The sequence below is a fragment of the Garra rufa genome, chromosome 15 (assembly GCF_049309525.1).
Source record: "Garra rufa chromosome 15, GarRuf1.0, whole genome shotgun sequence".
NCBI lineage: Eukaryota > Metazoa > Chordata > Actinopteri > Cypriniformes > Cyprinidae > Garra > Garra rufa.
Window position 1 is genome coordinate 38368578 of NC_133375.1, and position 27635 is coordinate 38396212.

Consider the following 27635-nt stretch of genomic DNA (forward strand, 5'->3'; position numbering starts at 1 on the left):
CAGGACTGGGATTGCAATGACATATTTTAACATATCAAGCTCAGACCTGTCTAGCTCATTTTGAATTCAAAAACCATGTCTTGTGCAATCAGGTCCTTGAAACTTCTCTGATGATAGGAACATCTCTTATTATGAAAATTGCATATGGGCATGAAAATTCATTTTTTTTAATAATCTAATTTAGAAAATTTGTAACATTTTAATTCAAGTCATTATTTTTTATATAATAATTGATATTTGTTATATAATCAGTTTTTATTATTTTATTATAGAGTTTATTATTCTAAAGAATTTCAAAGGCTTGTTAGTTTAATACATTCAAATTACCATCATAATCTGATAACATGCATCATTCTGACCACATTTCACCTAAATGCTTATAAAACAATTATACAAAAATACAACAAAACTATACACATACATTAGCATATATTTATCCTGAACATTAGGAGAATTCACAAATGTGAATATTCTTCTGTGCAGTTTTAATGTCCTGCAATCTTTCCATGGTCTTGCACAGTATTGCATCTTTTGACTGAGTTTAATCTTTTCAGTGCTGTGTCCCCTGGCAGGTCGTCTGTGGTTATACGGGGTATCCGTATTTGGTGTCGTATCTGAGCGGAGGCCTGTTATCAGATGCAAGCATGCTGACTTCCCGTTGGACCCTGCTGCTTTCGGTGTGAGTACTGCTGCGACCGGATGCAGCCCGTGTGACGTCGGCTTTACTAACAGAGTTGTAACGGATTCCTGGATGGACGCGGTAATTCAGTACAGAACGGAAGCTGGAGTTACGGCTTCCTGGGCGACTTTCGGGAGCTGCAGCGTCCTCTCTAAAATACGGTAGAGGAAAGAAACATGTCACTTGATGTTATCCAAAAATATACTTAGAGCTTAAGTAGAAAGATGACACATACATGTATTTGGGACTAATCCAGGTGAGATAGTCATTATTGGGTGTGGTTGCAGTTGTTGAATAACTAGTATTGCTGACTAGTCAGAAAAATATTTACCCATGAGATTTGTTGCGAGCCACTCTTCAACTGTGAGCTAAATGCGTATTTCCGTTGCTCAGGGGAAACGTTTGAGCATGTCGTAAGACAGTTTGCCAGAGTTGAGCCCATTAAAAGGTTTGGCTCAGATTTTTGAGCCAAATAGACTTTGAATGCAATTTCCAAAAAAACAAAACAAACAAAAAAAACATAATAAATATTTTACATTTGATAATTATGTTCCATAATTACTGTAAAGAAAAAAGTGATCAGTAAGTAATGATAACTTAGGTTTTTACTTTAACTCAAAATAAGTTGAGCAATTTCAAATTATTATTATTTTTTTTAAATTAAAGTTGTATGTTTTTAAGGTTTTAAAAAAAGTTTTTTTTTATGTTGTATATTAATATTCTGTAAAAAAAAATGTATCACCCACCTGCAAAAAGTCCTTGGTTTTGAGTTACACAGGCTAAATTACATATTTTGGCTTAAAAAAGGCAACAACTTTAGGGCCCTAATTTTACAGAATATTATAAAATTTTATAGTATACAATTGAGGTCAAAAGTGCCCCTTTCATAATCTGAAAAAATAAAAGGGATCATACAAAATTTATGTTATTGATTATTTAGTACTGACCTGAAAAAGATATTTCACATAAAAGATTTTTACATATAGTCCACAAAAGAAAGTAATAGTTGAATTTATAAAAATGACCCCATTCAAAAGTTTACATCCCCTTGATTCTTAATACTGTGTTGTTACCTGAATGGTCCACAGCTGTGTTTTTTTGTTTGTTTGTTTAATAATAGTTCATGAGTCCCTTGTTTGTCCTGAACAGTTAAACTGCCTGCTGTTCTTCAGAAAAATCCTTTAGGTACCACAAATTCTTTGGTTTCCCAGCAATTTTATTTATTAGAACCCTTTTCAACAATGACTGTATGATTTTGACTTTATGCGACTATTACAGAAGGTTTAAATGCTCGCTGATGCTTCAGAAGGAAAAACCATGCATTAAGAGTCGGGGGTGAAAACTTTTGAACAGAATGTACATTTTTCTTATTTTGCCTAAATATCATTTATTTTATTTTATTTAGTACTGCCCTTCAGAGGTGACAGAAGATACTTCATTCAAAAGTTTTCACCCCCCGGCTCTTAATGCATGTTTTTTCCTTCTGGAGCATCAGTAAGCATTTGAACCTTCTGTTATGGTGGCATATGAGTTCCTCAGTTGTCCTCAGAAAATTTGGATCTCAAAATTGTACACTCGCTGTTGGAAAGGGTACAAATACACAAAAATGCTGGAAAACCAAAGAATTTGTGTTATTACAATATTAAGAATCAAGGAGATTTTTATAAATTTTTTATAAATTCACTATTATTTTCTCTTGTGGACTATATGTAAACATCTTTTATGTAAAATATCTTACTCAGGTCAGTACTAAATAAACAATAACATGCATTTTGTACGATCCCCTTTGTATTGGTAAAGTAATTAACATTTAGCAGATTCTGAAAGGGGGATGTACACTTTTGACATCAACTGTATAGTATATTTTTATAGTGCCCCAAAGTTGTCACCCTTTGGTGACTTTCACCCTTGTTAAGCCAAAATATGTATTTTAGCCTGTGTAACTCATACAGAATTTTCACAGAATATTAATTTAAAGAAGATCAGTTTAAACACCCATCTTTTGTGAAATTATATTTCAGTTACTATACATATCGTATAAAAGTGCTTCCAAATTAGTTTTTTTCTCATGGGGTGATGCAGAAATCAACACTTTAGTAGTACTTACACAAAACTTTACAGTTTTATTCTTGTTTATATTCTGAAGGCTTTCACAGAGCGGTTTGTTTGTATTACATTTACCTGTTTTTTTTATTTATTTTATTTCTCAAAATATTGACATTTTTTATTATTTTTATATGGCTGTTGAGGATTTTCTAAAAATATAATTCACTCTGTAAAAACCTGACTCTAATAATTTTAAACCTTATCCACTGCTCAGATTTCTGTAATGCAAAAGTGTGCATTTTTATTTAAACAGTGCATCGTTTGCATATTTAAAAATAAGATTTCAGAAACCGGTGATTCAAAAGAGATGTCTTAATCTACTATAATTTATCAATTGGTGAAGTTATGATCATGTTAAAATTTGACCCTATTCACCTGTGATGTCTTACCTTAATATTCTAGAATAGAGACAGCAAAGGTATTAATAATGCATGTTCTCACTTCAGCTCATAATTAAAAAGTATATATAACTGGACCTTCTGTTGAAAATGACATAAGGTCATATATGGTCTGACATAAGGCAGACTTCTCCAATCATTCTTCAATCGTCCGCCCATGCGAACTCGCGTTTATCTGCTTCCATTTTTTAAAATACAACAACCGATGCATAGAATCAAGTACCTAAGTTTGCACGACAAGCGGAAAACAATGCTAATTAAGAATTCCTTCCTAAAATGTAATAATTAGCTTCCTTGTTATATCAATTTATTCCTTCATCTTAGTTGAAACGTGGCCACAAATGAACAATTTGTTCCCACTTCTTATTAACTCGATTCCTCGTTTAATAAACCGTGGCCATGTAGTACAAATTAAAACAAATCAAGGGAACAAATTAGTACAATAAGGCTATGATTTACTAAAACGTAGGAACAAATTACAAAAACGAAGTAACACATTCTTAATTCTTCAAATGAAAATGAGAACTTTAGGCCTGGTTCCACAGACAGTGCTTATACTAAGCCAGGATTAGACCATACTTCAATTAGGACATTAAGTAATTTTTTATAAATGTGCTTGGGAAAAAAAAAATTACAGATGTGCATCTTGAGACAAAACAAAGACACTGATATATTTTAACATCACTCATTGCAATTTTCTTTCAATTGAAATAGCTCAGACTTACATTTTAGTCTAGGACTAGGCTTAAGTCTTGTCTGTGAAACCAAAGGGTTAATATTCTAAAAAACAGCAATATCTGACCTGATCTCATTGGCAACCTCTTTTTCATAGCGCCTCTTGTTGCAACAGCAAATCAGGAGCCAGATCAGCAGGAGGAGGAGCAGCAGCAACAGCAATGCACCAATCACAGCTCCCACGATCATTCCCACTTTATTGGTTGCTAGAGATTGAAGATTCAGATAAAAGACAGCAGATTAAGCAGAGAAATGGCTCAAGTTTAACCTAAGAAACAATTAATCTGAAAGTACAGCTGAGGTTTCACAAAATCATCAGTCTTGCAAAATCATCTGGAGAATAAATGGGTTTATAAAATAATATTTTGGCACAAAATCCTCTATTGAGTGAGTCTGCATGTTTCATTCAAGGACACATACTGCATAATGGTCTTTATAAACACTGGAGTTACTCTGGGTAGAGGTATGAACGCTGAATAGAAATGTGCTGAATACACAGGAGAATGACTGGGTTTCTAGATTTAAGATAACTGATTTTTCTCAGGGACTCTTCCTTACAAATGACTTATGCTTAAGTATTTGGACACTTAAACCATCTAATATAATACATAAACATGTCTTAATGGCCAAGTAGTATCTGCATGTCTTAAAAATTTTTAAAAGGTAAAGGTAACTGTTTATCTCACAATTCTGACTTTTTCTCGCAATTGTGAGTTTACAACTTACTATTTTGACTTTTTTTTCTCACAATTGCATGATACAGAGTTGTAATTCAGACTATTTTCTGAGAATTGTATGATACATTTTGAGAAATAAAGTATTAATTGCGAAATATAAACTCACTAATCAGATTTTTTTCTCAGAACTGCATGTTAGTTTCTCGCAATTCTTTTTTTCCCTCAGAATTGATAGATATAAACTTGCTAGAAACTGAGTTATAAAGTCCAGTTCTGAGGGGAAAAAAAGACAGATTTTCTCAAAAAAAGTTTGGGAACTGTACGATTTTTTAACGGTTTTTAAAGTGTTTCTTATGGTCATCAAGTCTGCATTATTTGATCAAATATACAGAAAAAAATGTAATATTGTGAAATATTATTTCAATTTAAAACTGTTTTCTGTGTGCATATATTTTAAAATGTAATTTATTCTTGTGATACAAAGCTAAATTTTCAGCATCATTACTCCAGTCTTCAGTGTCACATGATCCTTCAGAAATCATTCTAATATTTTAATATCAATGCTGAAAACAGTTGTGTTGCTTAATATTTTTTTGGAACCTGTCATACTTGTTTCGGATTCTTTGATCAATAAAAGGTTAAATAGAACAGCATTTATTTAAATTAGAAAGGTTTTCTAACAATATACACTACTGTTTAAAAGTTTGGGGTCAGTAAATTTGTATTCTTTAAAAAAAAGAAAGAAATTAATACTTTTATTCACCAAGGATGTGTTAAATAATAAAGTTTTTAAAAAGTTATTTAAAAGTTATTTAACTTGTTATTTATCAAAGAATCCTGAAAAAAAGAATCACAGGTTCCAAAAAAAAATATATATATATATATATATATATTTGGCAGCACAACTGTTTCCAACATTGATCATTCTAATAATAAATCAGCCTATTAGAATTATTTCTGAAGCAGCTGATGAAAATTCAGCTTTGCCTCACAGGAATAAATTATATTTTAAAGTATATTAAAATAAAAACCATTATTTTATATTGTAAAACATTCTGCAATATTACAGTTTTTTTCTGTATTTTTTATCAAATAAAGAGACTTCTTTAAAAAACATTGCTATTGTATGTTCTGAAGTCAGAACTTTTTTTTTCTCAGAACTGCATGTTTGTATCTCGTTTGTATTTGCAATTGCAAATTTTATTTCTTGCAATTCTGACTTTTTTTTCTCAAGATTGAGAGATATAAACTTGTTATAAACTCCAGTTTTGAGGGAAAAAACAGACAGTTTCTCAAAATTGCGAATTTATCTCTTTCAATTCTGATTTAATAACTTGAAATGATATGTTCTAAAGTCAGAATTATGAGATATAAACTCGCAACTTTGAGTAAAATGTCACAATTTTGAAATATAAACTCACAATTCAGACTTTTTTCTTTAATTGGGAGTTTATTTCTCTCAATTCCAATTCAACTTGCAGTTGTATGTTCTGAAGTCAGAATTGTGAGAAATAAACTTTTTGTCTCGCAATTGTTTACATCTCACAATTTTGACTTTGTTTCTCAGAATTAATAAAGTCAGAATTACAAGATAAACAAGCCATTTGGTCTTTTCTCAGAATTGTGATTATAAACTTGCAATTGCGAGTTATAAAGTCAGAATTGTGAGAAATAAAGTCAGAATTGTGAGAAATAAAGTCAGAATTACAAAATAAAAACTCATCATTCTGATTTTTTCTCAGAACTGTGCTGCTGACTTATCTTGCAATTGCGTGTTTTTATCTTGCAATGCTGACTTTGCTTGCAGTTGCGATTTTATAGCTCACAATTCGGACTTTTTTCTCAGAATTGAGCGATATAAACTCGCTATAAACTGAGTTATATAAACTAGTTATATAAAAGTTATACAGTCCAGTTCTGAGGAAAAAAAGACTAATATTTTCTTAGGATCGTGAGTTTATATCTCTCAATTCTGACTTAATATCTTGCTATTGCATGTTCTGAAGTACATAAACTTACAATTCTGACATTTTTCTCAAAACTGCATGTTTGTATCTTGTAATTCTGACTTTTTTTCTCTGCATTTTGAGATATTTGCAATTGTGAGTAATAAAGTCAGATTTGCGAGATAAACAGGCATATTGTCTTTTTTTTAGAATTCTGATGTTAACTCGCAATTGCAAGTTATAAAGTCAGAACTGTGAGAACTGTCTTTTTTCTCAGAACTGTTTTGTGAATGGTGAGTTTATTTCTTGCAATTCTGACTATTTCTCACAATTCTGACTTTATAACTCGCAATTGCAAGTTTATATCATACAATTCTGAGAAAAGACAGAATTGCCTGTTTATCTCACAATTCTGACTTTATAACTCGTAATAGTGAGTTTATATCATGCAATTCTGAGTAAAAAAAGTCAAAATTGATGTAAACTGCAAGGAAAAAATTTCATTAGATTTTTTATTCAGTGGCGGAAATGGGCTTCCATAGACGTCAGTAACGTTCGTTGATCATGTAAATGTTCTTTGCTTGCTTTGTGTATGTAATTAATTCACTGTTTGAATATCCATGGAAATGAAAGCATTATAAATTAGTAACCTTAAAATTGTGATCGCATTAAATACAAATAATCGAGCCATATTGAAAATATTTTATGACGTGACACCCATATCTGGACTTTAAAGACTAAAAAAATTAGTTCATGGTGTGATTACACCAACATTAGGCTACATTAGCCCTACCCTGGAGTTGGTTAACTCCTCCACATGTTTAATTCTATTGGTTTACTCTTCATCTTTTGTGAAATGTCTGTGCTGCTTTCTGTCAGATAAATAACACTCGTTTTGACATGTTGTGATGCACTGACTTTCAGACGTTGAGTGAAGCGTAGGTGTGCAAGTACATTCCGGACCCACCCATACTTACGGTTATATGCTTGAAGGGCGTATGTGCATCGTTCAGTGCCTACTTCATTGCTGACCTCACAAAGGTACCTCCCTGTGTAGCTCTCGCTGTGGTTTCTGATTAGCAGCTCTCCGGTCTGTGGATCTTCAAACAAAAGAGCCATTCAGAATGTGCAGCCATTGCGAAAGGCCCTGCAGCCTCATTTACAGCAGATTGCACACAGAAAAACTTGTTTGGTTGCTACAAGGCTCAAGAAATGTTTTTGTTTTTGTCTGCAGCAGCTGTATTTGGCTTGACAACGCACATGCCTGAAGCTACAGGTTATTCAAGCGGTACCAAATATTAAACTTTCGCTTGAAGTATTTGCTGAGTGGTGTTGCGCTAGACCTGCGCGCATCGGTGGGAACTCACTCTGTGTCGCGGTCGGTGGCAGGTTTCCGCTTTCTTTCGCCCATGCATATTTTAGAGGAGATGAACCCTGGGAAGATTTGCAGCGGAGCGAAACGGTTCCGCCCTTCTCCTCGCTACCTTCCACCCAGCATTTCGGGGTTGAAGGTCTTACTGAAAGAAACCAAAAGAAAAACAATCGGACGTCATGGGCAAAATCACAATGCAGAGGCATGGAGCAAACTGATTTGTTTGAAATCTGCAACATCGATAATAATTGGACTAGGGACTGACAATATATTAATGTTTGGGTCTTCATTTATGGCTTTTGACATACATGCTTTAACCTCACATGCATGTCTTTTAACAATCTAATTTATTCTGCATAGATAAAATCAAGCCCTACGACATTTTTTTCCTCATATCCAGTTCCACATAGAAATTCGTAACATTTAAGGAAGTACAGTAGGGTGCAAGACAAGAAAAGAAATGTGAAATCTGTGTCACGCTGCTTAGAAAACTGAATAGCCAAAAGAAAATGCATTAAAAGCACTGCAATATTCACAACGCTGGATTTAGACTGACAGCAAAATCATTATAAATATATGGTGAATATTTCAGTATATTGTCCAGATTTAGGCAGATTTATTGGGTTTAATTAAATTATCATTAAAAACCACTTCTTTAATAGAATAAATTAAAATAAGATTTAGTTTTTCTGTTAGTTGCTGAGGCAATATTTCATTTTCAGTTAGTTTAACTGTATGTACTAAAGTAAAACTAAAACTGAAAAAATCTTTAAAAAGTATATAGGTCTATTTTCAAAAAAGAATTATAACAAATACACATAATAATAAAAAAAAAATGTCTTGTGAATATTCTATATATTATCCAGGCTTAGGCATATTTATTATCTTTACTTAAAAACCATTTTAAAAACACTTCTTTAGTTAATTAAATAATAATAAGTAAATAAATAAACACAATTAAAAATATAAAAATGAGAGAAAAATTCTGTTAGTTGCTGAGGCAATTTTTTTAGGTTAGGTTAACTCTATCTACTAAATTAAAACTAAAACTGAAAAATAAAATCAAAATAAATTGTATAGGCCTATTTAAAAAATATATATATATATAACAAATACACATAATAAAAAGAAAGGGAAAAAATAATATCTTGTGAATATTCAATATATTATCCAGGATTATAGGCATATTTATTATCTTTACTTAAAAACATTTAAATAACACTTCTTTAGTTATTTAGTTAAAAAAAGTAATTAATAAATTAATTAATACAATTTAAAAAATTACATATTTTTTCTGTTAGTTGCTGAGGCAATATTTCATTTTCAGTTAGTTTAACTATGTACTAAAGTAAAACTAAAACTGAAAGAAAAAAATCAATACAAATTATATAGACATATTTTAAAAAATTATAACAAATACGCACACACACACACACACACACACACACACACACACACACACACACACACACACACACACACACACACACACACGCGCACACGTAGACGCACACACACATAATAATAAAAAATGAATATATTGTGAATATTTAATATATTATCCAGGCTGAGGCAGATTTATTATATTTACCTAAACATTTAAAAACACTTATTTATTGAATAGAATAAAATAAAATGTAATAAATAAATAAATAATAATAAACATTTTGTCTGTTAGTTGCTGAGACAATATTGCATTTTAAACTTAGTTCAGTTCTATGTACTGAAGTAAAACTGAAAGTGAAAACAATCTATACAAATGATTATTTTTATAATAAAAAAATGTATAAGAAATACACTAATAAATATATATATATATAGTTGCTTAGGTAGATTTATTATATTTACTTAAAAACATTAAAGAAAACACTTAAAAGAATAAAAATAAATAAATAATTTAATAAAAAAAAAATTACAAATAAGAAAGAAAAAAATTGCTAAGGCAATATTTCATAATCAGTTTGTTTAACTCCATGTACTAAAGTAACCTAAAACTTTTTTTTAAATGCATGACAGATACACAATAAAAAGGATAAAATATATAAAAATAAAAACTAATTCTAAATATTAATAACATTTATAATAATATTACAATGATGCTAAAATATCACTGGTCCTGTAGGGTTATTATTATTAATATTATTAACTGGAATAAAAAAAATCCAGTCAAGCCTTATTTTTTCCGTGAGAGCGGGCGTGGCCATTTGTAAATTTGAAAGGTTTGGCTTCTGGTCTCATTGGCGTCCAGCCATTTTTAGCTTTTCAGCTAATTTTGCTGCTTGAAATCGCAAATCGGTGTGTCTTACCATATTAATGTATTATCTTAGTTAAGTTCGTAACTAAGTGTGTTCATAACAAGTTAATGTAAATCTTAGTTATGAACACACTGGTTTATAGTGCAAACAGTTTAACCATTTACTGCATGTTGTTATTCTTCTGGTTATTTCCCTATAGTGGCTAATGAACCAGAAGCCTCACCCATAGGCTTACTTCCGCGTTGAAAAATAAGGCGGATAAGAGAATCTTAAATAAAAATGCATCTTCATGGCTCTAAAACTATTATTTAAAAATAATAATTAAACATCTCTAAAATACCCGAAAAGTACAAAAACTGTAATTGAAAATGAAATAAATATGAAATATGAAAAAAAAAAAAAAAAAGAAACTGGCTGGGAATTAACAAAAAACAAAAACAAAACTCTAATTACACTGGACTCTTAAAGGCTTACAGCACTGAGTGGGAGTTTTCCCGGAGGGTGGAAATCACTGAGTCTCTAGACAGAAGAGGAGAGGTGGCGGGGTTGGGTCGAGGTTACCAGAGGAAAACAGAAGGCAGACGTGAACAAAGAGCATCCACCCCACCTACCATTCCAGTCATGTCATCATGAGCGACTGGATAATAGGGGCAGGCCAGGGTGGAGAGAACCGGTAAAACTGAAACCCGGCAGCTTGATAAGAGAGAACCGGTCAGCAGAGACAGAGAATGTGCTCGTCCTCACCCAGCACTACTAGAGTGACTTTCCTCGAATCGATGCCGGGTGTCTTCTTCACTTTGCACATGTACGTGGCCGTGTCCGAGACCTTGACGCTGGAAAGGTTGACCGTGGCGTCGCCGCGGCTCGGGTCTGTAACAAACTTAAAGCGACTCATCAGCTCTGGGCTTCCTAGCTGGTACTGTTGCCCTCCAGTGTAGGATAAGATCTGTCAGACAGAGAAACCCAGCTCAGTGAGTCTTATCTAATAAAACAGGTCGAAACCACCTGCCGTCATTAAGACGCACAAATTTCTCAGAATCTCCACACGCATCCCTGGAAAGCCTGAGGTTAAGCGGTTCGGACAAGGTAGAAATGGGAGGAAATTACAAAATCCATCAAGATGATACGATTGATGAGGTGGAGACTGTGATCTCCACGGAACTGAGAAAACATTCCTACACATTCCCACAAACATTCTTGTCTTATCAAAAACACCAGATGTTACGTAAAGAAAATCTGCACAGCATGCTCTCTTTGCACCTGTCTTCCTTTATAGTTCATTTTAAATGGTCATGCAGTGTGGCAAATATTCCAGTCTCTCAATTAATATGAGTGTTATTTTAGTGTATTTAGTACCAGTCAGTATTTAGTATGATTAAGATACTCTTATAGTATTTTTATATTTAGATTTTTTTTTTACTTTGAAGTTAGCATAAAATGGGATTTTTTTTAAAATATTTTAATTCTAGTTCTAATAATATAATATTTGTAATTTTTGTCATTTAGTGTTTTGTCATTTTTTTAAATATCTGTACAGTTTTGATAATTTTTATTTCAGTTTTTTAGTATATGAAGCTACTGAGTGTTATTTTAGTGTTATTACTATGTAGTACCAGTCAGTGTTATTTTAGTATGATTAAGATACTGTTATAGTTTTTTTTATTAATACATTTAATTTTATTTTAATTTTGAACTCAGCATGAAATGGGAATTCACCCTATTTTCTAATGATTTTTTTTGTTTTGCCTTTTTTAAAGCCTATCTATTTTCTAAAATAAATTAGAATCATTTTTTTATATTTAAAATGTTGTTTTCTATTTTTGTTTTGTTTTGTTGTGTCATTTACATTTTTATATGTCCATAAAACTAATCTATTTTCTAAAATAAATTGGATTTAAAAAAAAAATATTTTTAATTTGAAATCCAGCTAATTTTGTTGTGTTTTGTCATTAAAAAAATGTCTGTATAGTTTTAATAATTTTTATTTAGGTTTAAGTTTTAGTTTTTTTTAGTGACATTACTATTTAGTACCAGTCAGTGTTATTTTAGTATGATATAGTTTTTTATTAATATGTTTAATGTTATGTTTTTGTTATTTTAACTTTGAACCCTATTTTCAAAGTAAAATAAATTAGAAATAAGTTTTTTTTGTGTGTTTTGTCTTGTTTTTTTTTTTTTAAATGTCTATATGGCTATCTATTTTCTAGAATAAATTAGATTTTATTTTTTATATTTTAATTGTAATTCTAGTAAAAATTTTTTTTGTCATTTTATTATTTTAAAACGCATCTGTTTTTTAAAATAAATTGGAGTTTATTTTTTATATTTAAAATTTTGTTGTGTTTTGTATATTTTGTTTTGTTTTGTTGTGTTTTGTCACTTTAATTTTTATATGTCCATAATACCTATCTATTTTCTAAAATAAATTACAATTATTTTTTTATATTTTAATTCTAGTTAAAAATTTAGTAATTTTGTTATGTTTTTTTATGTCTTTATGGCTATCTATTTTCTAAAATAAATTATGTATTTTTTATATTTTAAATTGTAATTCTATTTAAAATTTTAGTAATTTTGTTATGTTTTATCATTTCATTTTTTTGTCTAATCTATTGTCTAAAATAAATTAGAATTAATTTTTTATATTTAAAATGTAATTCTAGTTAAAATTTTAGAAATTTTGTTGTGTTTTATCATTTTATTTTTTGTCTTTAATCTATTTTCTAAAATAAATTAGAATTAATTTTTTATATTTAAAATGTAATTCTAGTTAAAATTGTAGTAATTTTGTTGTGTTTTGTCATTTTATTTTTGTCCATAATACCCATCTATTTTCTAAAATAAATTATTTTTTGTATTTAAAAATTAATTTGAGTTAATTTTTGTAATTTTGTTTAATTATTTATTTATTTTTTTAAATGTCTATATAGTTTTAATCATTTTTATTTCAGTTTTAGTTTTATTTATTTATTTATTTATTTATTTATGAAATTACTACCTTAAACTAAATGAAAATGAGAAATGTTACACTGGCAACTATCAGAAATACAATAAAATAATAATACGTTTCATTATATTTTATTTTAATTAATTTAACGTTAATTTTATTTCAAATACTGTTCTAGTTTTAGTTAACTGAAATACCAGAAGTATCACTGATGCACTGTTATAGTTTATATTCGTATTTTAAATTCATTTTTATTTTTATACTTTATTGTGTGCTGCGATTTTTGTCCTTTGTATTATATATAAAACAATTGCATTATATGTCATTTCAACTAGTGAAATTATTTTGTTTTATTTTAATTAGCCATTATTTTATTCTTATCATTACTTATTGTGTTTGTTTTTTAGTTAATGAAAGTTAGTTTTAGTTCATTTTGGTTTTAGTTGAAAATAACCCTGATATGAGCACATAAAAACTTTTTAAAAAACTTTTAAAATGTTATTTAAAAACATGTCGCTCCATATTTCCAATGACCCTTTTGCCTTCTGAACATCTTAAGAAGTGTATTTTAAGCTTATTCTGGTGCTTTTGAAAGAAGACAGATCTATTTTCCTATTTCCTAAAGATGCTAGTAACAAGCCAGAGTATCAATACAAGATGTGCTTTATGTCTATTCTGTATTCTCAGCACTCTCTCACCAGCTCATCTTTCTGGGTCATGTCTTGACTGACGCGTGTCCACTCAATGTCTAGGTCTCCGATATCTGGGGCATCTAAGGTGTATGTGCAGCCCAGAGTTACACTTTCCCCCTGGGCTTTCTTCATTGTCTGTGGTCCTGAGGATGTCACCTGTACGGCCAAAGTAAGAGCTAAAGGTTCACAGAGAGAGACAGATACAGAATAATGGATTAATGATCATTAATTTTACAAACACCTGTCTCATCCAACTCAGAATATGTATGTATCACATCGAATAGAATTTTTCTCTCTATGCAATAATATAAAGCAGTGGTTCTCAACTAGTTTGCTTCAAGCCAGTAAGCAGTTTTATTGTGCTTATCTTTACTACTTATGATTATATGGTGTGTTGCATTTTATTATTCACATTCAAAAACATTATTTCCTCAGAACTGATTGTGAGCATTTTTGTTTTAAAGAGCCCATATTCTATGCTTTGTTTGAAAGTCAATGTTTCATGCACAGCATAAAAAACAATTTGAGTCAACTTAAAATAATTTGTTACCTGGCTGCCTTAAAATTTTAAGTTCTGTCAACTCAAAAAAGTTTAGTCAACTTTAAATGTTAAGTTGTACTAAATGACAACTTAGACATTTGAGTTGATTCAACTCAAATTTTAAGGCAGTTGGGTAACTTACCCAGCTTTTACAAACCAAATTTTTTTGTTAAGTCAACTCAAATATCTACACTTAGTACAACTTAACATATAAAGTTGACTAAACTCATTTGAGTTGACTTAACTTAAAATTTTAAGGCAGCAGGGAAACAAATTATATTATATTGACTCAACAATTTTTTTTTACAGTGTAGTTTGTTAATGTGCAAAAGCAGAGATGTATTTATTTGACACCAAACCCCTGCGATTGCAGATGGGTATCTGAACTTACTGTATATGAACAGAAAATGTATTTATTTGAAACAAACTGCCCGCGGTTGCTGATAGGTAAAGATTGCGTATATGAATATAAAATTAATTTGACATGAAGCACGTGATCACTGACAGGTGTTTGAAGCTAGAGTATACGGATATAAAATGTATTTATTTGACACAGACCCCCTGCAGTTGCTGACAGGTATCTGAAGGTACTGTTTATGAAAAAAAAAATGGATTTGACATGAAAAGCATGATACCGCTGAAATGCATTTCATATTTTTGATATTACGGTGCAAAAATATGAAATGCATTAATTTGAAAAAAAAAAAAAAGGCACTGTGATCACGGACGAGTATCTGAACTTACTTTATATGAACAGAAAATGTATTTATTTGACACAAACTGTCCGCGGTTGCTGATAGGTACCTAAAGATTGTTTATATGAATATAAAATGGTTCAACTCAAATTTTAAGGCAGCTGGGTAACAAACCAATTTTTTTGTGAAGTCAATTCAAATATCTAAGCTGTCACTTAGTACAACTTAACATTTAAAGTTAACTAAACTTATTTGAGTTGACTGAACTTAAAATTTTAAGTCAGCAGGGTAACAAATTATTTTAAGTTGACTTAAATTTTTTTTTTTTTTTTTTTTTTTACAGTGCACCAAAAACAGACACACTTTTTATGCAACTGGATATGTATATTAGCTCTTTTATGATTGGCTAGCCTATTTGCATGAGAGATGTTTATCAATGAAACTTCTAAGCTGTTGAATACTGATTAGCCTTTTGATGTGGTGATCATGTGCTCATAGTTGTGATGCCATAACTAACAGAAACTATTTTTTCCAGCTTGATTTTAATAATTGCTCTGAGGAAGGAGTCGCATGACACGATTTATTTCTAAACAGTCCTGTTTACCATGATTTGCACTTTTCAAAACAGATCAAGAGGGGAACTTGCTGTAATGAATCACGGCTGCTAATAGTGCCGTTTATTTGCACATTCTGTTCTATCTTCGATGGAAAATCTGCTAAGTGCAATTTGCAATCCTGCGGGTTGGTTCTGAGTGCTAGATTGTTGAAGATGATGCTTTACAGTCCAAATAGCGACAGTCTGAATGCATCACTCTACCACCATGATCTAGACATTATCCATCGGCTCTTTAAATGATGAAAAAGCACTTGACTACATGCTGAATGTGGATATATGGCTGGTTGTAAAACGCATCTCCATTATTTGATGAATTACCTAAGTCACGATCACTACATAATTTTTCCCAGATGTAATAGCATAGCATTAACTGCACCAAGCAGAATAATGTAGTAAACACAAAACATATATTAAGCCTCAGTTGCATAGAAAAGAGGCATGTTTACTCTGAAAGCAAACTTATTACTCATGGTGTAATACTGCTTCATCTGACAAAAAAATATTTTCTAGGAAGATTTTATTAATGTTTCCATTAAGTTATACAAGTTAAAAGTTTTTTATGAATGTTTTAAAAATGTTTTTTCTTGTTTATACAAAGAAAGGGAACATTATTGCAATGTTACTTTCAAATATTCTCTAAGCATTCTGAAACAATTAGCAACATTGAAAATATATTCTAAGAACATGCTAATGTTCCTGTTAAGTTATGAAAACATTATTTTTGAATGTTTTGAGCATTTAATATGTTTATTTTTTAAATAATATTTGTTAAAACTTTTTAGTTTTTTTGTCTTGGTTATACGAATGAAAGTAACGTTCTGTTTTATGATTTTACAAATATTACCGATGGGTATATTTTATAAAGAATGATTAATGTGACTTTTACAAACACCAGGTGACCTGTAAATGCAAACGGTTTCCATTGCAGTTTTATGATATATTCCCTTTTTCGAATTGCCTGAAAAACCACCTCATGTGAGTTTAAAAACTTTTATGTGATATATGGGCATTTTTGCGTTTTTGAATTTTAGAGTTTTACATTGGGCATATTTTTAATTTGCAATTTCAATTCGTTTTAATTTGCGCAATTTGAAGGGTGATGGAAGTGCAGCTAGTGTTAGACTAATGTCTAACTAAAACATATCAGGGGAAAAAAAAGGTTTGTGAATGATATATAATGTTTTTTTGCTAATGTTGAAAGAACATTCCCTACTAACAAAATATGTTCTAAGAATATAACTATTTAAAAAAGTTTTTTTTCAAAATGTTCTCTCAATGTTCAAAACATCCAGTTTGTTACAAATTTTTTAAAAACATTTTTTTCTAGGTTATGTGAACGAAGGGAACATATGGAAGCCCGTTTCTGCCTCTGAATAAAAAATAAAATTGCAACTTTTTCATTTCACAATTCTGACTTTCTTCCTTCGCAACCAAGTTTGCATCTCGCAATTCTGACTTTTTCTCTCAGAATTGTATGATGCAAACTCGCAATTTCGAGTTATAAAGGCAGAATTACAAAAAATAAACTCACAATTGAGAAATAGTCTTTATCTTAAAATTTAAATTTTATGTTTTGCAATTGTAACTTTTTCCTCAGAAGGAAAAAAGTTTGAGTTTATGACTTTATAACATGCGATTACGCGTTATTAAGTCAAGTTATTAAGAGAACATTAAGAGAACAGAGTCTTTATTTCTCCCTCAAAATTGGACTTTATTACTTGCAATTGCAAGTTTATATCACATTTCTGAGAAAAAAAGTAACTTGGGAGTTTATATCTCGCCTTTCCGACTATTACTTGTAATTGCGAGTTTATATCATGCATCTGAGAAAAAGTATGAATTGTGAGATAAAAAGTTGCATTAACCTTTTTAAAAGAAAAAAAATATTCAGTGGTGGAAATGGGCTTTCACGGGAACATTTCACTTTATAATTTTGAAAACCAACTTCTGTATGTTCTCTGAACCTTCTGAAAAACATCCAACTAAACCTTTCAGGAAAAACATTTCATTTTGTGCTATTATTTGAGAACATTATTAAAGACCAAATAATTTTAAAGGGTTACTCTACTTCTAAAATAAACATTTCCTGATAATTTACTCACCCCCCATGTCATCCAAGATGCTCATGTCTTTCTTTCTTTAGTCACAAAGAAATTTTTGAGGAAAACATTACAGGACTTTTCTCCATATAGTGGGCTTCAATGGTGCGCAACGGTTTGAAGGTTAAAAATGCAGTTTCAGTGCAGCTTCAAAGAACTTTACACAATCCCAGCTGAGGAATAAGGGTCTTATCTAGTGAAACGATTGGTTATTTTCTAAAAAAAAAATAATAATAACAATTTAGATACTTTTTAACCTCAAATGCTCATCTTGTCTAGCTCTGTGACGTGCATGCGTACTCTGGTTCAAGACAGTTAAACTCCCATCTCATTATCTCCTCCAACTTCAAAATCATCCTACATTGCTGGAGAAGTACTGACCCAGTGTTTACAAAGTGAACTTGGAAAGAAGGCCAAACGTCCTTAACAAAAAAAGGTAAAACAACAATGTTTGACGATTTTGTAGTTGGAGGAGAAAATTAGATGGGAGTTTTTCAACATACCCTAACCATCTTGAACCGGAGTACACATGCGCATCACAGAGCTGGACAAGACAAGCATTTGTGGTTAAAAAGTGTATATATACACATTTTTCTTAGAAAATGTCAGATTTTTAAGCTAGATAAGACCCTTTTTTCTCCTCTGAGATGATTTAGAGCTGAAGAAGTGGCATTGAAACTGCATTTTTAACCTTTTTAACATTTTTAAAACGTCTATTCTGAAAGTGGAGTAATAATTTGAATAAACGTTCTTTTAGCTATACTGGAAGAACGTTTGTTTATAATTTTGACAGAACCTTGCCAGAACAGATATGAGAATGTTATGTATTTAAAATCTGACAAAAGGCCACAGCTGTCAAGGTCACACAAATGTTACCAAACACCAACTGTTTACTGTCATCAGAAACTGACTGGCTGAATGAAAAGACATGATGCCTGAAACAGCAATTGGGTGATCTGTGCAATATAAACAGATGAGTTACGCTTTCCTCAGATACACCTGTCACAATCTTTGCATCTCAAAATTACCAAAACCGCTTTGAGTACCGATGAGCATTCTTTGCTAGTGGCGTCTGCCATTTATTTATTTATTTTTGTGAAAAATGCTACAGATTGTCGAGTTAGTCTTGTTCTTAGCACCACCAAAACAACAGAACATGTCAGACGACTGTGTCATTCCTGTTAGTATGGCACATTCACACAAAACACAGGGAGTGTCTGTGTGATTTACGGATCGTCTGTCTCAGCTGGAATAAAGACATTCCAAGCATGAATGTGTTGAGCGACACGCTGGGTTAAAAACCTGTGAAAGCGTCGATGTATGGTCAAAAAATCATGCTCTATAATTTCAGTGCATTTAAATATGATGCGAATCACGCTCAGAGATAATGACCGACCTTATTCTTTTATGCACACTACATCTGCTGCTTTTTAAATTCTGAAATGCACAGTGCATTGAAGTGAATCTCAGATCCAGTAATATTCAGCGCTAGAATTTGCATAAAGCAGAGTGGGTGGCCAGCACAACTTCTTAATATGCAGGGTTAATTTATGCATAACATGGTCACACTTAGACTGCCGTAGAAACTCGATACAGCCCACACAACGTGAAGAGAAAAGTGACCTTTAACACAGAAATCCCTCAAAGAGACTGTTAAATAAATAAATAAAAGTAGTATTTTACACACCTGCATGATTTAGACATACTGCAGTGATGTATAATGCAGCCAAAGGTAGGGGGAAGTTAAACCAGAACTTGCTCATAGCCAAATGTCAGCTTCTCTCACAGAAAACCTGGGGGGAAAAAGCACAGACTGTCATTGTCCCTCGCAGACTGGACACCTCATTTGCAAGTGTGAATCATCGGATTCTGATAAGGGTCTGGCGTATGGCAAATTCAAATGTCATTTTAACCAGAATGAGAAAGTTATGGTGTAAAAACGAATCATTAATCACTCTGGAGTAGAGAAAAATCAAATCAGCAACCCAAGATGATTGTATCTGACAGATAGATATATGTAGAACACTTTCAATTTTAAAATTCGCTTGAAATAATTTAAAAAGAAAATGTCCACTAAGGACATTTTGAACCAGATGATCAAACACTGCCAAACTGATATTTCTGCCTATTGCTATTTGCATGGATGTATGTAAATCACTGTATAGTATATGACTACAACATTATAATGTTTTACACGTGAGGTAGAGTTATCAAAACGAAAGAACTTTTTACAACCTCAAACCACCGAAACCATGATTCTTATCTCTGTGTCTATAAATCATTTAAGAAAGAAATCATGTGCCAAAGTAGCTTCCAATAAAACAGAGTCATTAAACCTAGAGGAAGAGAGTCCCCTGAAAACTGAATATAGTACCACATGTACCACACACACACACACACACCTTTCACAATGAAATCAGACTGCTTTTAATTCAATAAGCTCTCTTTGAGCACTTGCTTACTGACGGTCTCCAGTAATCATTTCAGTCTCATAAGAAATTAAATAAGCCAGAAAAACTAATTAATGGCGGTCAGAGCAGGCAAGGATTTCATTTCTGTCAGCTTTTATAAAGAGCAAAGTCCAAACTGCAGCCTTTCCTATCACAAGCAGCTTTAAAACAAGCTCCACTTCTTTTGTTAACTTAAAGCTTATGTAAACGCAATACGAGATTTCTATTAAAATAATAATCATAATGAAATAAAAATTACCTTTTAACGGAACAACCAAATTTAGAGTAATCCAACAGACTCAGCAGTGCTATCAAGTGTTTACTTTGCAATAGTTCCTGTATTCAACTCTCACTCTCACCTAAGGCAGGTAAACAGGTGTTTCCTCTAAGGCTCCGCCCCCTCACAGGGTTCCACCAATCAGATTTTGGGAATGGCAAACTTAGTGAAACTTGCTCCTGACCAACCCATTTACACCTGATATGTTTGATTAGTGATTCATCGCTTCTGTGTAGGAGTTTGAGCTATTGTTTCAGTGATGAAAAATGATTCCACTTGGATTGTTTTGTGAAATGAGAATGTGTGATGAGAATCACAGTAAGTAAATGGATTAGATCAGCCATTTTGGATCAAACCATGTGATTGATTAATGCACACACATTAAAGCAGTGCTTCTCAACTGGGTTGAAAACAATGGTAAATACAAATAATACAATTTAACTAGATATATAGTCATCCACATATATAGACATTTAAAAGAGCACGTATTTGCATATGTTTCTTGCTGGATTTGGAGGGCTAAACTGAAGGCCTTGCATCCAATCACACATGGTGTTTTGGTGCAGACATTCTTGTCCTTTGGTGATATGACTAATGCTAATTCAATATTAGTGCTTGTTTTGTGTGTTACGTTGGTAAATCATACTAGCTGTTTATGGATTTGCAAAACTGAGTATTCTTAGTCAGTCTATTTGTGCCACGTGAGTCATTTTGCATTTTGTATGGCCTGTGCAATTCAGGGTATGGATAATTTTACTTCTGATTAACCTTTTTGGCACTTTTCTAATGGAAAATGCGAAACCAATTGAGAACCACTGCCCTGAAGTGTGTCTTATGTTGCATGTGTTGCATATTGTGATTATGTTTTATTAGTTATGCACATATATTTTTATATTTAGCTCAATAGGCCTCCATATTTATTTTGGAAATGAACAGATGCATGTTTAAGCTGCTGTAAAAATGTAAACACTGCGCTGTTATTTCGCTGGGGAAGTCAGATTGTTTGCTCGGCTCTGCTCAGATACTAATTATCACTACAAAACATGTACAATACTTGATTCTCCTTGCAGTCACTGTAGGCTATGGATGTGTGTACACAGACTCAGATGAAGTCTTCTGTCAGTCAAGAGCTCTTTTGATCATCGACGCCTCCTCAAACTCCCACAGCCACACACAGAGCCGTAGATATGCTGAAATGATCACCCTGGCAACATCACCAGCCACTGAGGACAAAAACACCAGGTGAGAGTGAATGTGTGCACAATTCAGAGTTTAGGAATCCTGTTCCATTCATGTGTGAATTTGAATTGACTTTTTTTGCTGGGCTTTGTCTTTGTGCTAGATGTTTTTTTTCCTCTCTGTTTTGAATTTAGGAATCAGGTCTTATTCATGAGTGTGAATTTGAATCATGCTACACAAATTTTCCCACCACTATTTTAAATTTAAGGATCAGAATTCTCAGTATGAATTTTGAATTTAATACCACAAAGTACCACAGGAGAGACACAGGAGGTAACATGTCAACATTTGATTGATGACCCTTATAAATAAATATCCATAAAAATTCCACAGATTCCTTAAGATTTTGTAAACCGTGTGTCCACAAATGGTAAAACAAGTCAAGATGAGTATACAGTATTCACATATTAATAAACAATTTTAAAAGAAGTGCAATTTCAGACACACTTTTGAGTATTACACTACCAGTCAAAAGTTTTTTATACCTTTCAAAGAAGTCTCTTCTGCTTACCAAGCCTGTATTTATTTGATCCGAAGTATAGCAAAATCATAAAAATTTTGTAATATTTTTACTATTTAAAATAACTGTTTTCTATTTGAATATATTTTAAAATGTAATTTATTCCTGTGATTTCAAAGCTATTTTTTTATATATTGCCGTTTAAGATTTGTTTTTTATTATTGTTATCGTTAATATTTAAAACAGTTAAGTACATTTTTTTTCAGTAATATTTGATGAAATGAACACTGCAAATGTCAACATTTATTTGAAATAAAAAGCTTTTGTAACAATATTTACTATACCTAACGCTTGAAGTCGGTATAAGAGAAATTATAGAAATAAATAGAAATTTAAAAGAAATTGTAGAAATTAATACTTTTATTTAGGCAAGGATGCTTTAAATTAATCTAAAGTGATGATAAAGACATTCATAATGTTACAACAGATTTCTATTTCAGATAAATGCTCTTCTTCTGAAACCTGACAAAATTCAACTCTACTATTTTAAATATAATAATAAATGGTTCTTGAGCAGCAAATCAGCATATTAGAATGATTTCTGAAGGATCATATGACTGAAGTAATAAGAATTCAGCTTTGAAGTCAGTATTCAAAGTGAAAACCGTTATATTACATGGTAAAAAATATTTCAAAATGTTCATGTTTTTGCTGTACTTTTGATTAAAGAAATGCATTAGAAAAAACATAAAATCTTACTGTTCAAAAATGTTTGTGGTATTGCAATTTAAACAGTAGAGTTTGTTATTGTTTTTACAAGTTTGCAGTAAAAAAAAAAAGTCTTGCGCTGTTCTGTGATATATGTCCTCTGGAGCTGTGTCAGGCATAAATTCAGCCAAGATCAGTGCATCAAAAAAGGACATTTTTCGAAGAATATCCAGACTTGTCTTTTATAAAGGGCCTGGTGAATCTGTGATGGGTCTTCACCAGAAAATTCACCAGGTGAATGTCATAAAAGGCCACAAACATCCTTTGACCCACTGAACTTTTTACCATGGTCCATAAAATGACATTTATTTTATTAAAATGATTTAAAATTCAAATTAATACTTTATAATAATTATATTAATTAATATTTTTACATCACTTAATTTGATATTAGGCGAGTTTATATAGCATATTTCATGCACAAATTCAAAGTGCTTTACATAAAAATTAATTAAAAGAAATAAATAGAAAATGAGGATTATTTACAAAAATGATTACAAATATATTAAAATAATTAAGATTTAATAAAGAGGATACGTTAAGTATTTAATATTATTTAATCTACTCTGTAAAAATATGATCAGTAAGTCATGGCAACTTAAGTTTTTACATCAACTTTTGAAAGTTGAGCCATTTTAATTTTAAGTTATATGAAACTTGATTTTTTTTTTTTAATCAGTTTAATACGGTTCAATGGAAGTTGAAATGACTTGAAATGACGTACAACAAAGCTGATTATATGCAAAGATGTAAAGGATTAGTTCACTTCCAGAATAAATATTTTGTGCTAATTTACTCACCACCATGTGATCCAATAAGAAGTGGTCTTCAGTCGCAAAGAAATTATGGTTTTTGAGGAAAACATTCCAGGATTTTTGTCCATATATTAGACTTTAATGGTGGCCAACGGGTTGAAGGTCCAAATTGCAGTTTCAATGCAGCTTTAAAGGACTCTACACAATCCCAGCCGAGGAGTAAGGGTCTTATCATTTATCTTATGTTGTTGTTTTACCTTTTTTTTTGTAAAGGATGTTTGACTTTGCATGTTCGCTTTGGAAACACTGGGTCGGTACTTCTGCCCATGTCATGTGTGCGTGATTGGGTAATGCGTGAGGAGCATTTATGGTTAAAAAGTATCTAAATTTAAATTGTTTTAAGAAAATGACCTATTGTTTTGCTAGATAAGACCCTTATTCCTCGGCTGGGTTCATGTAGAGCCCTTTGAAGCTGCATTGAAACTGCAATTTTCAGTTGAAAATGTCTATTATATGGAAGACAGAAAGCCATGAACATCTTGGATTACATGGGGGTGAGTAAATTATCAGGAAATGTTTATTCTGGAAGTGAACTTATCCTTTAAGACAGCAACTGAATTTAAATTGAAATAAGGTGGACATTCTTGCTGATACATACAGCAATTATATCAATATCTCTTTGCTTTCTTATTTCAAAAATCATTGCGTCATTGCGACTCTTAAAGGCATTCTTAGTTCACATCTAAATAGTGCATGTCCCTATAGTCCGGTTCAGGGATGCATACTGGAGATGACTTCAGTGATCTCGGCGTTCTACATGACCAAAGTTTTGCATTCAAGATTCATTTTAATTCACCGCAAACACACAAGAAATGTTCTGCTCATCTTACTTTCATGGCAAACTAGGAGATTTGTTTCCCTCAGGCTTTGCTTCAAGGCCGTCAGCCGCTACACAGCTAATCATTGAGATAGCGGCTGCTGATAATTGGTGCCGATTAGGAAATAAAGACCATTCGATGTAGTCTTCCCTGAAGACCTTGAGATATGAGCTTTAAGAATTCTTATCTCTTCTTTTCAAGTACAAATAAAGTATCTCGTTGTGGTTTTCAATGAAGTGGCCCATCCAGTGAACTCGGCTCATTATGAGTGAGAAAACATTGACACAGGATGAAAGGACGTCAGAGGGCGTGACCGTACTTTACAGTTTTGTGTATGCTGTGATGCTTTGAAAATAACTCTGTTTTTATGTTTTGTTGCGCAGATGACTAATGAATGGCTTGATATTACATCTGACCTTGTAGAACTACCATAGTTCAAGCAGTCAACTTTAAAACAGTGCAGTATTTTCAATAATCTGTGATTAAGTGCCATACAGGCACAGCGGCAACAGGAAATCTCAGAAACACTTCAGTTTATGAGTCAGCTGGAGATGTTTGACCCATTTTGACTCATAAACATGATTTAATACACAACATACTGTATGGAGTGTTTCCAGAAACATCAAATATAGTTATAATCAAGGGTTGAAACTTCTCTTATTAGTTTATAGATATTTCATAACTTTTATGGACCATGCTGGAAAAACATAATTCCTAGAGTTATCTAATTTACTCTATTTATGTTTGGTGGACATTTTTAGTGCTGACTGGTAACATTCCAATTAAATATGGAAGCTGCACTAAATATTTTTGTTTTTATTATTACAGTGTTCTTGAGATTTATACCGAGTCCCAAGGTAATTTATTTTTAACAAACCAAGAGAAGGGTTTTGGTATTATTATTTTTTTTATTATTATGTTTAGTAGAAAATGTTTGTCCTTATACAATGTTTTTTTTATTGGATTTTACATGTGGTATAAAGCGTAGGTTAATATCTTTTCCTACACTAGACAGTCTCTTCCATGACTCATGGTGTTTTTGTTCTCCTAAGTTCTGTTTTGTTTGATTAATGTGAGAAATACTCCACATACACTGCTGCTCAAAAGTTTGAGATCAGTAAGATTTTTAAAGGAGACTTTGCTGCTCATCAAGGCTGGATTTATTTAAAATAGAAAACTTTTGTAGCAAACACCTCTTTCAAAGTTTGGGGTGATAGCAAAGACTTATATTGTTAGAAAAGATTTCTATTTTTTTTTTTTTTTTCTAAATAAATGCTGTACTTTTTATTCATCAAAGAATTCTGAAAAAAGTATCACAGGTTCCCAAAAAATATTAAGCAGTGCAACTCTTTCCAACATTGATAGTAAAAGTAATAAATCAATATATTAGAATGATTTCTGAAGGGTTATGTGACACTGAAGACTGGAGTAATGGCTTATAAAAATTCAGCTTTGCATCACAGAAATAAATTATATATTAAAGTGTATTAAAATGTTTTATTATATGTATCAAATAAATGGAACTTTGATGAGCATAAGAGACTTAAAAAAAAAAAAAAACTTAATTGTACTGATCCCAAACTTTTGAGCGGCAGTGTTGTGTGTTTCCGTATGCAGTTCTGGAGAGAAAAAAAGCGTCCCTTGTGAATCCTAGATAATCTTGTGATGGTGGAAAACACATGGGTCATGACAGTTGTTTTCTCGAGTCTATTCGATTAAGTCACTTTCAGTTAGGGTCAGGCAAGTGTTTCAATTTGATATATAATGTAGTATGTTGCAGTTACCACCTCAAACATTTAGTTTACTCTTCAAAGACAGGTTTAACTTGATAAGTGTTCGTTTTGGACCTTGCTGACACCTACTGGTGTGGATGCCGTGACACACAAAATTGTTTTTGGTTAGGCATATTTGACTCCTGACATTTTAATGTGTTAAGCTGAAAATGTCTGTATTATGTGCTCCCTGGCAAACGGGGGATATTTTCTGAGTGTTCTGGCAAGGTTCTCTGGAAACATTTCTGCAGTCTTTATAGGAAACCCTTGGCATTTAGACTTGTATAATGTAAATTATGTATTTTACTGAAATATGTAGTAGAAAACCCTTGAAAGACTTACATTATTTAAAAAATCCACATCATTTTACACACATTTTGGACTGTGGGGGTGCCATTATTTCAATGATGTCAGATGGTTGCACCTGGTGAGCTACTGACGCTATGTGACGCTTTTTTTTTTTTTTTTTTTTTACCGAAACACAACTCTGAAAATAAAATACTGATATGATGACCACAGCTACTGAAACAGCTTACAGGTGGCGATGGATGTTAGCATAGGCTTAAACCAAATGCCGTACCATCGATTTTCCCCACAAGAAGTTCAAACGCCCCTGGATATCGAGTAAAATACACGCTGAAAAACTCCTTCAGTGGCTGTGGCGTCTTTGACAAGCATCTAGTGTTTTTTGTTTCTGCCATTTGTAAGCTCTTTCAGCAGCTGTGGTCTAAAAGCCTCAAAGGCATCAAGGCTAAAGTGGAGAGAACAAAGACGCAGGTGTTTGGAAAGTTTTACTTGTCCACAGGCATCTTCCCATTCTTTTCTCCTCTTCTTATCGCTAGGAAAGCAGTGAAGACTTGCATTGCTTCTCTGGTTGCCCGTTGACTAAAAATTTCAACCAAAAGCTGCACAATGTGGCATTGTATCAGTATTTTATTTTCAGAGTTGTGTATTTCAAGTGGATTTAAAAAAAAAAAAAAAAAAAAAAAAAAAAAAAAATATATATATATATATATATATATATATATATATATATGTGTATATATATGAGCTTTCTACTTCATATTTCAGTAAGTTATTTTCCTCCAAACCACTAGATGGCAGAAAAACGTGCCATAACACTTTCCAAAACATCCGCTTTTCAAGATACACATGCAATTTTGGCTGACGTTTTTTTTTTTAAATTAATAATTATTTATTTTTTTTTATAAATGTTTTACATTTAAGTAGAAAATGAGAATTGCTAAAATTCTCTGATATATCTTGAGACAAATGTGG

General features: G+C 31.8%; 1 protein-coding gene across 1 annotated transcript; it reads right to left on the bottom strand.

The window, feature by feature from the left end:
- Positions 1 to 248: 248 nt before the first annotated feature.
- vsig8b (V-set and immunoglobulin domain containing 8b) lies at positions 249 to 20582 on the bottom strand. Its single transcript, XM_073819244.1, has 8 exons — positions 20468 to 20582; positions 19446 to 19551; positions 13814 to 13983; positions 10913 to 11114; positions 7909 to 8058; positions 7519 to 7641; positions 3986 to 4124; positions 249 to 830 (listed from the first exon to the last, which is right to left on the bottom strand). Exons 2-8 carry the CDS (start codon positions 19519 to 19521, stop codon positions 584 to 586), a joined length of 1107 nt encoding a protein of 368 aa, XP_073675345.1. The 5' UTR covers positions 19522 to 19551; positions 20468 to 20582; the 3' UTR covers positions 249 to 583.
- Between the last annotated feature and the right edge of the window lie 7053 nt (positions 20583 to 27635).

What these genes read in the sequence shown, in the direction of transcription:
- vsig8b (XM_073819244.1), bottom strand. Translation starts at nt 19,521, where the DNA reads ATGAGCAAGTTCTGGTTTAACTTCCCCCTACCTTTGGCTGCATTATAC. An exon ending in TGACCCAGAAAGATGAGCTG is followed by an intron (nt 11,115 to 13,813) that starts GTGAGAGAGTGC and finishes TCTGTCTGACAG; the next exon opens with ATCTTATCCTACACTGGAGG. An exon ending in GAGGTTGCCAATGAGATCAG is followed by an intron (nt 831 to 3,985) that starts GTCAGATATTGC and finishes ACCGTATTTTAG; the next exon opens with AGAGGACGCTGCAGCTCCCG.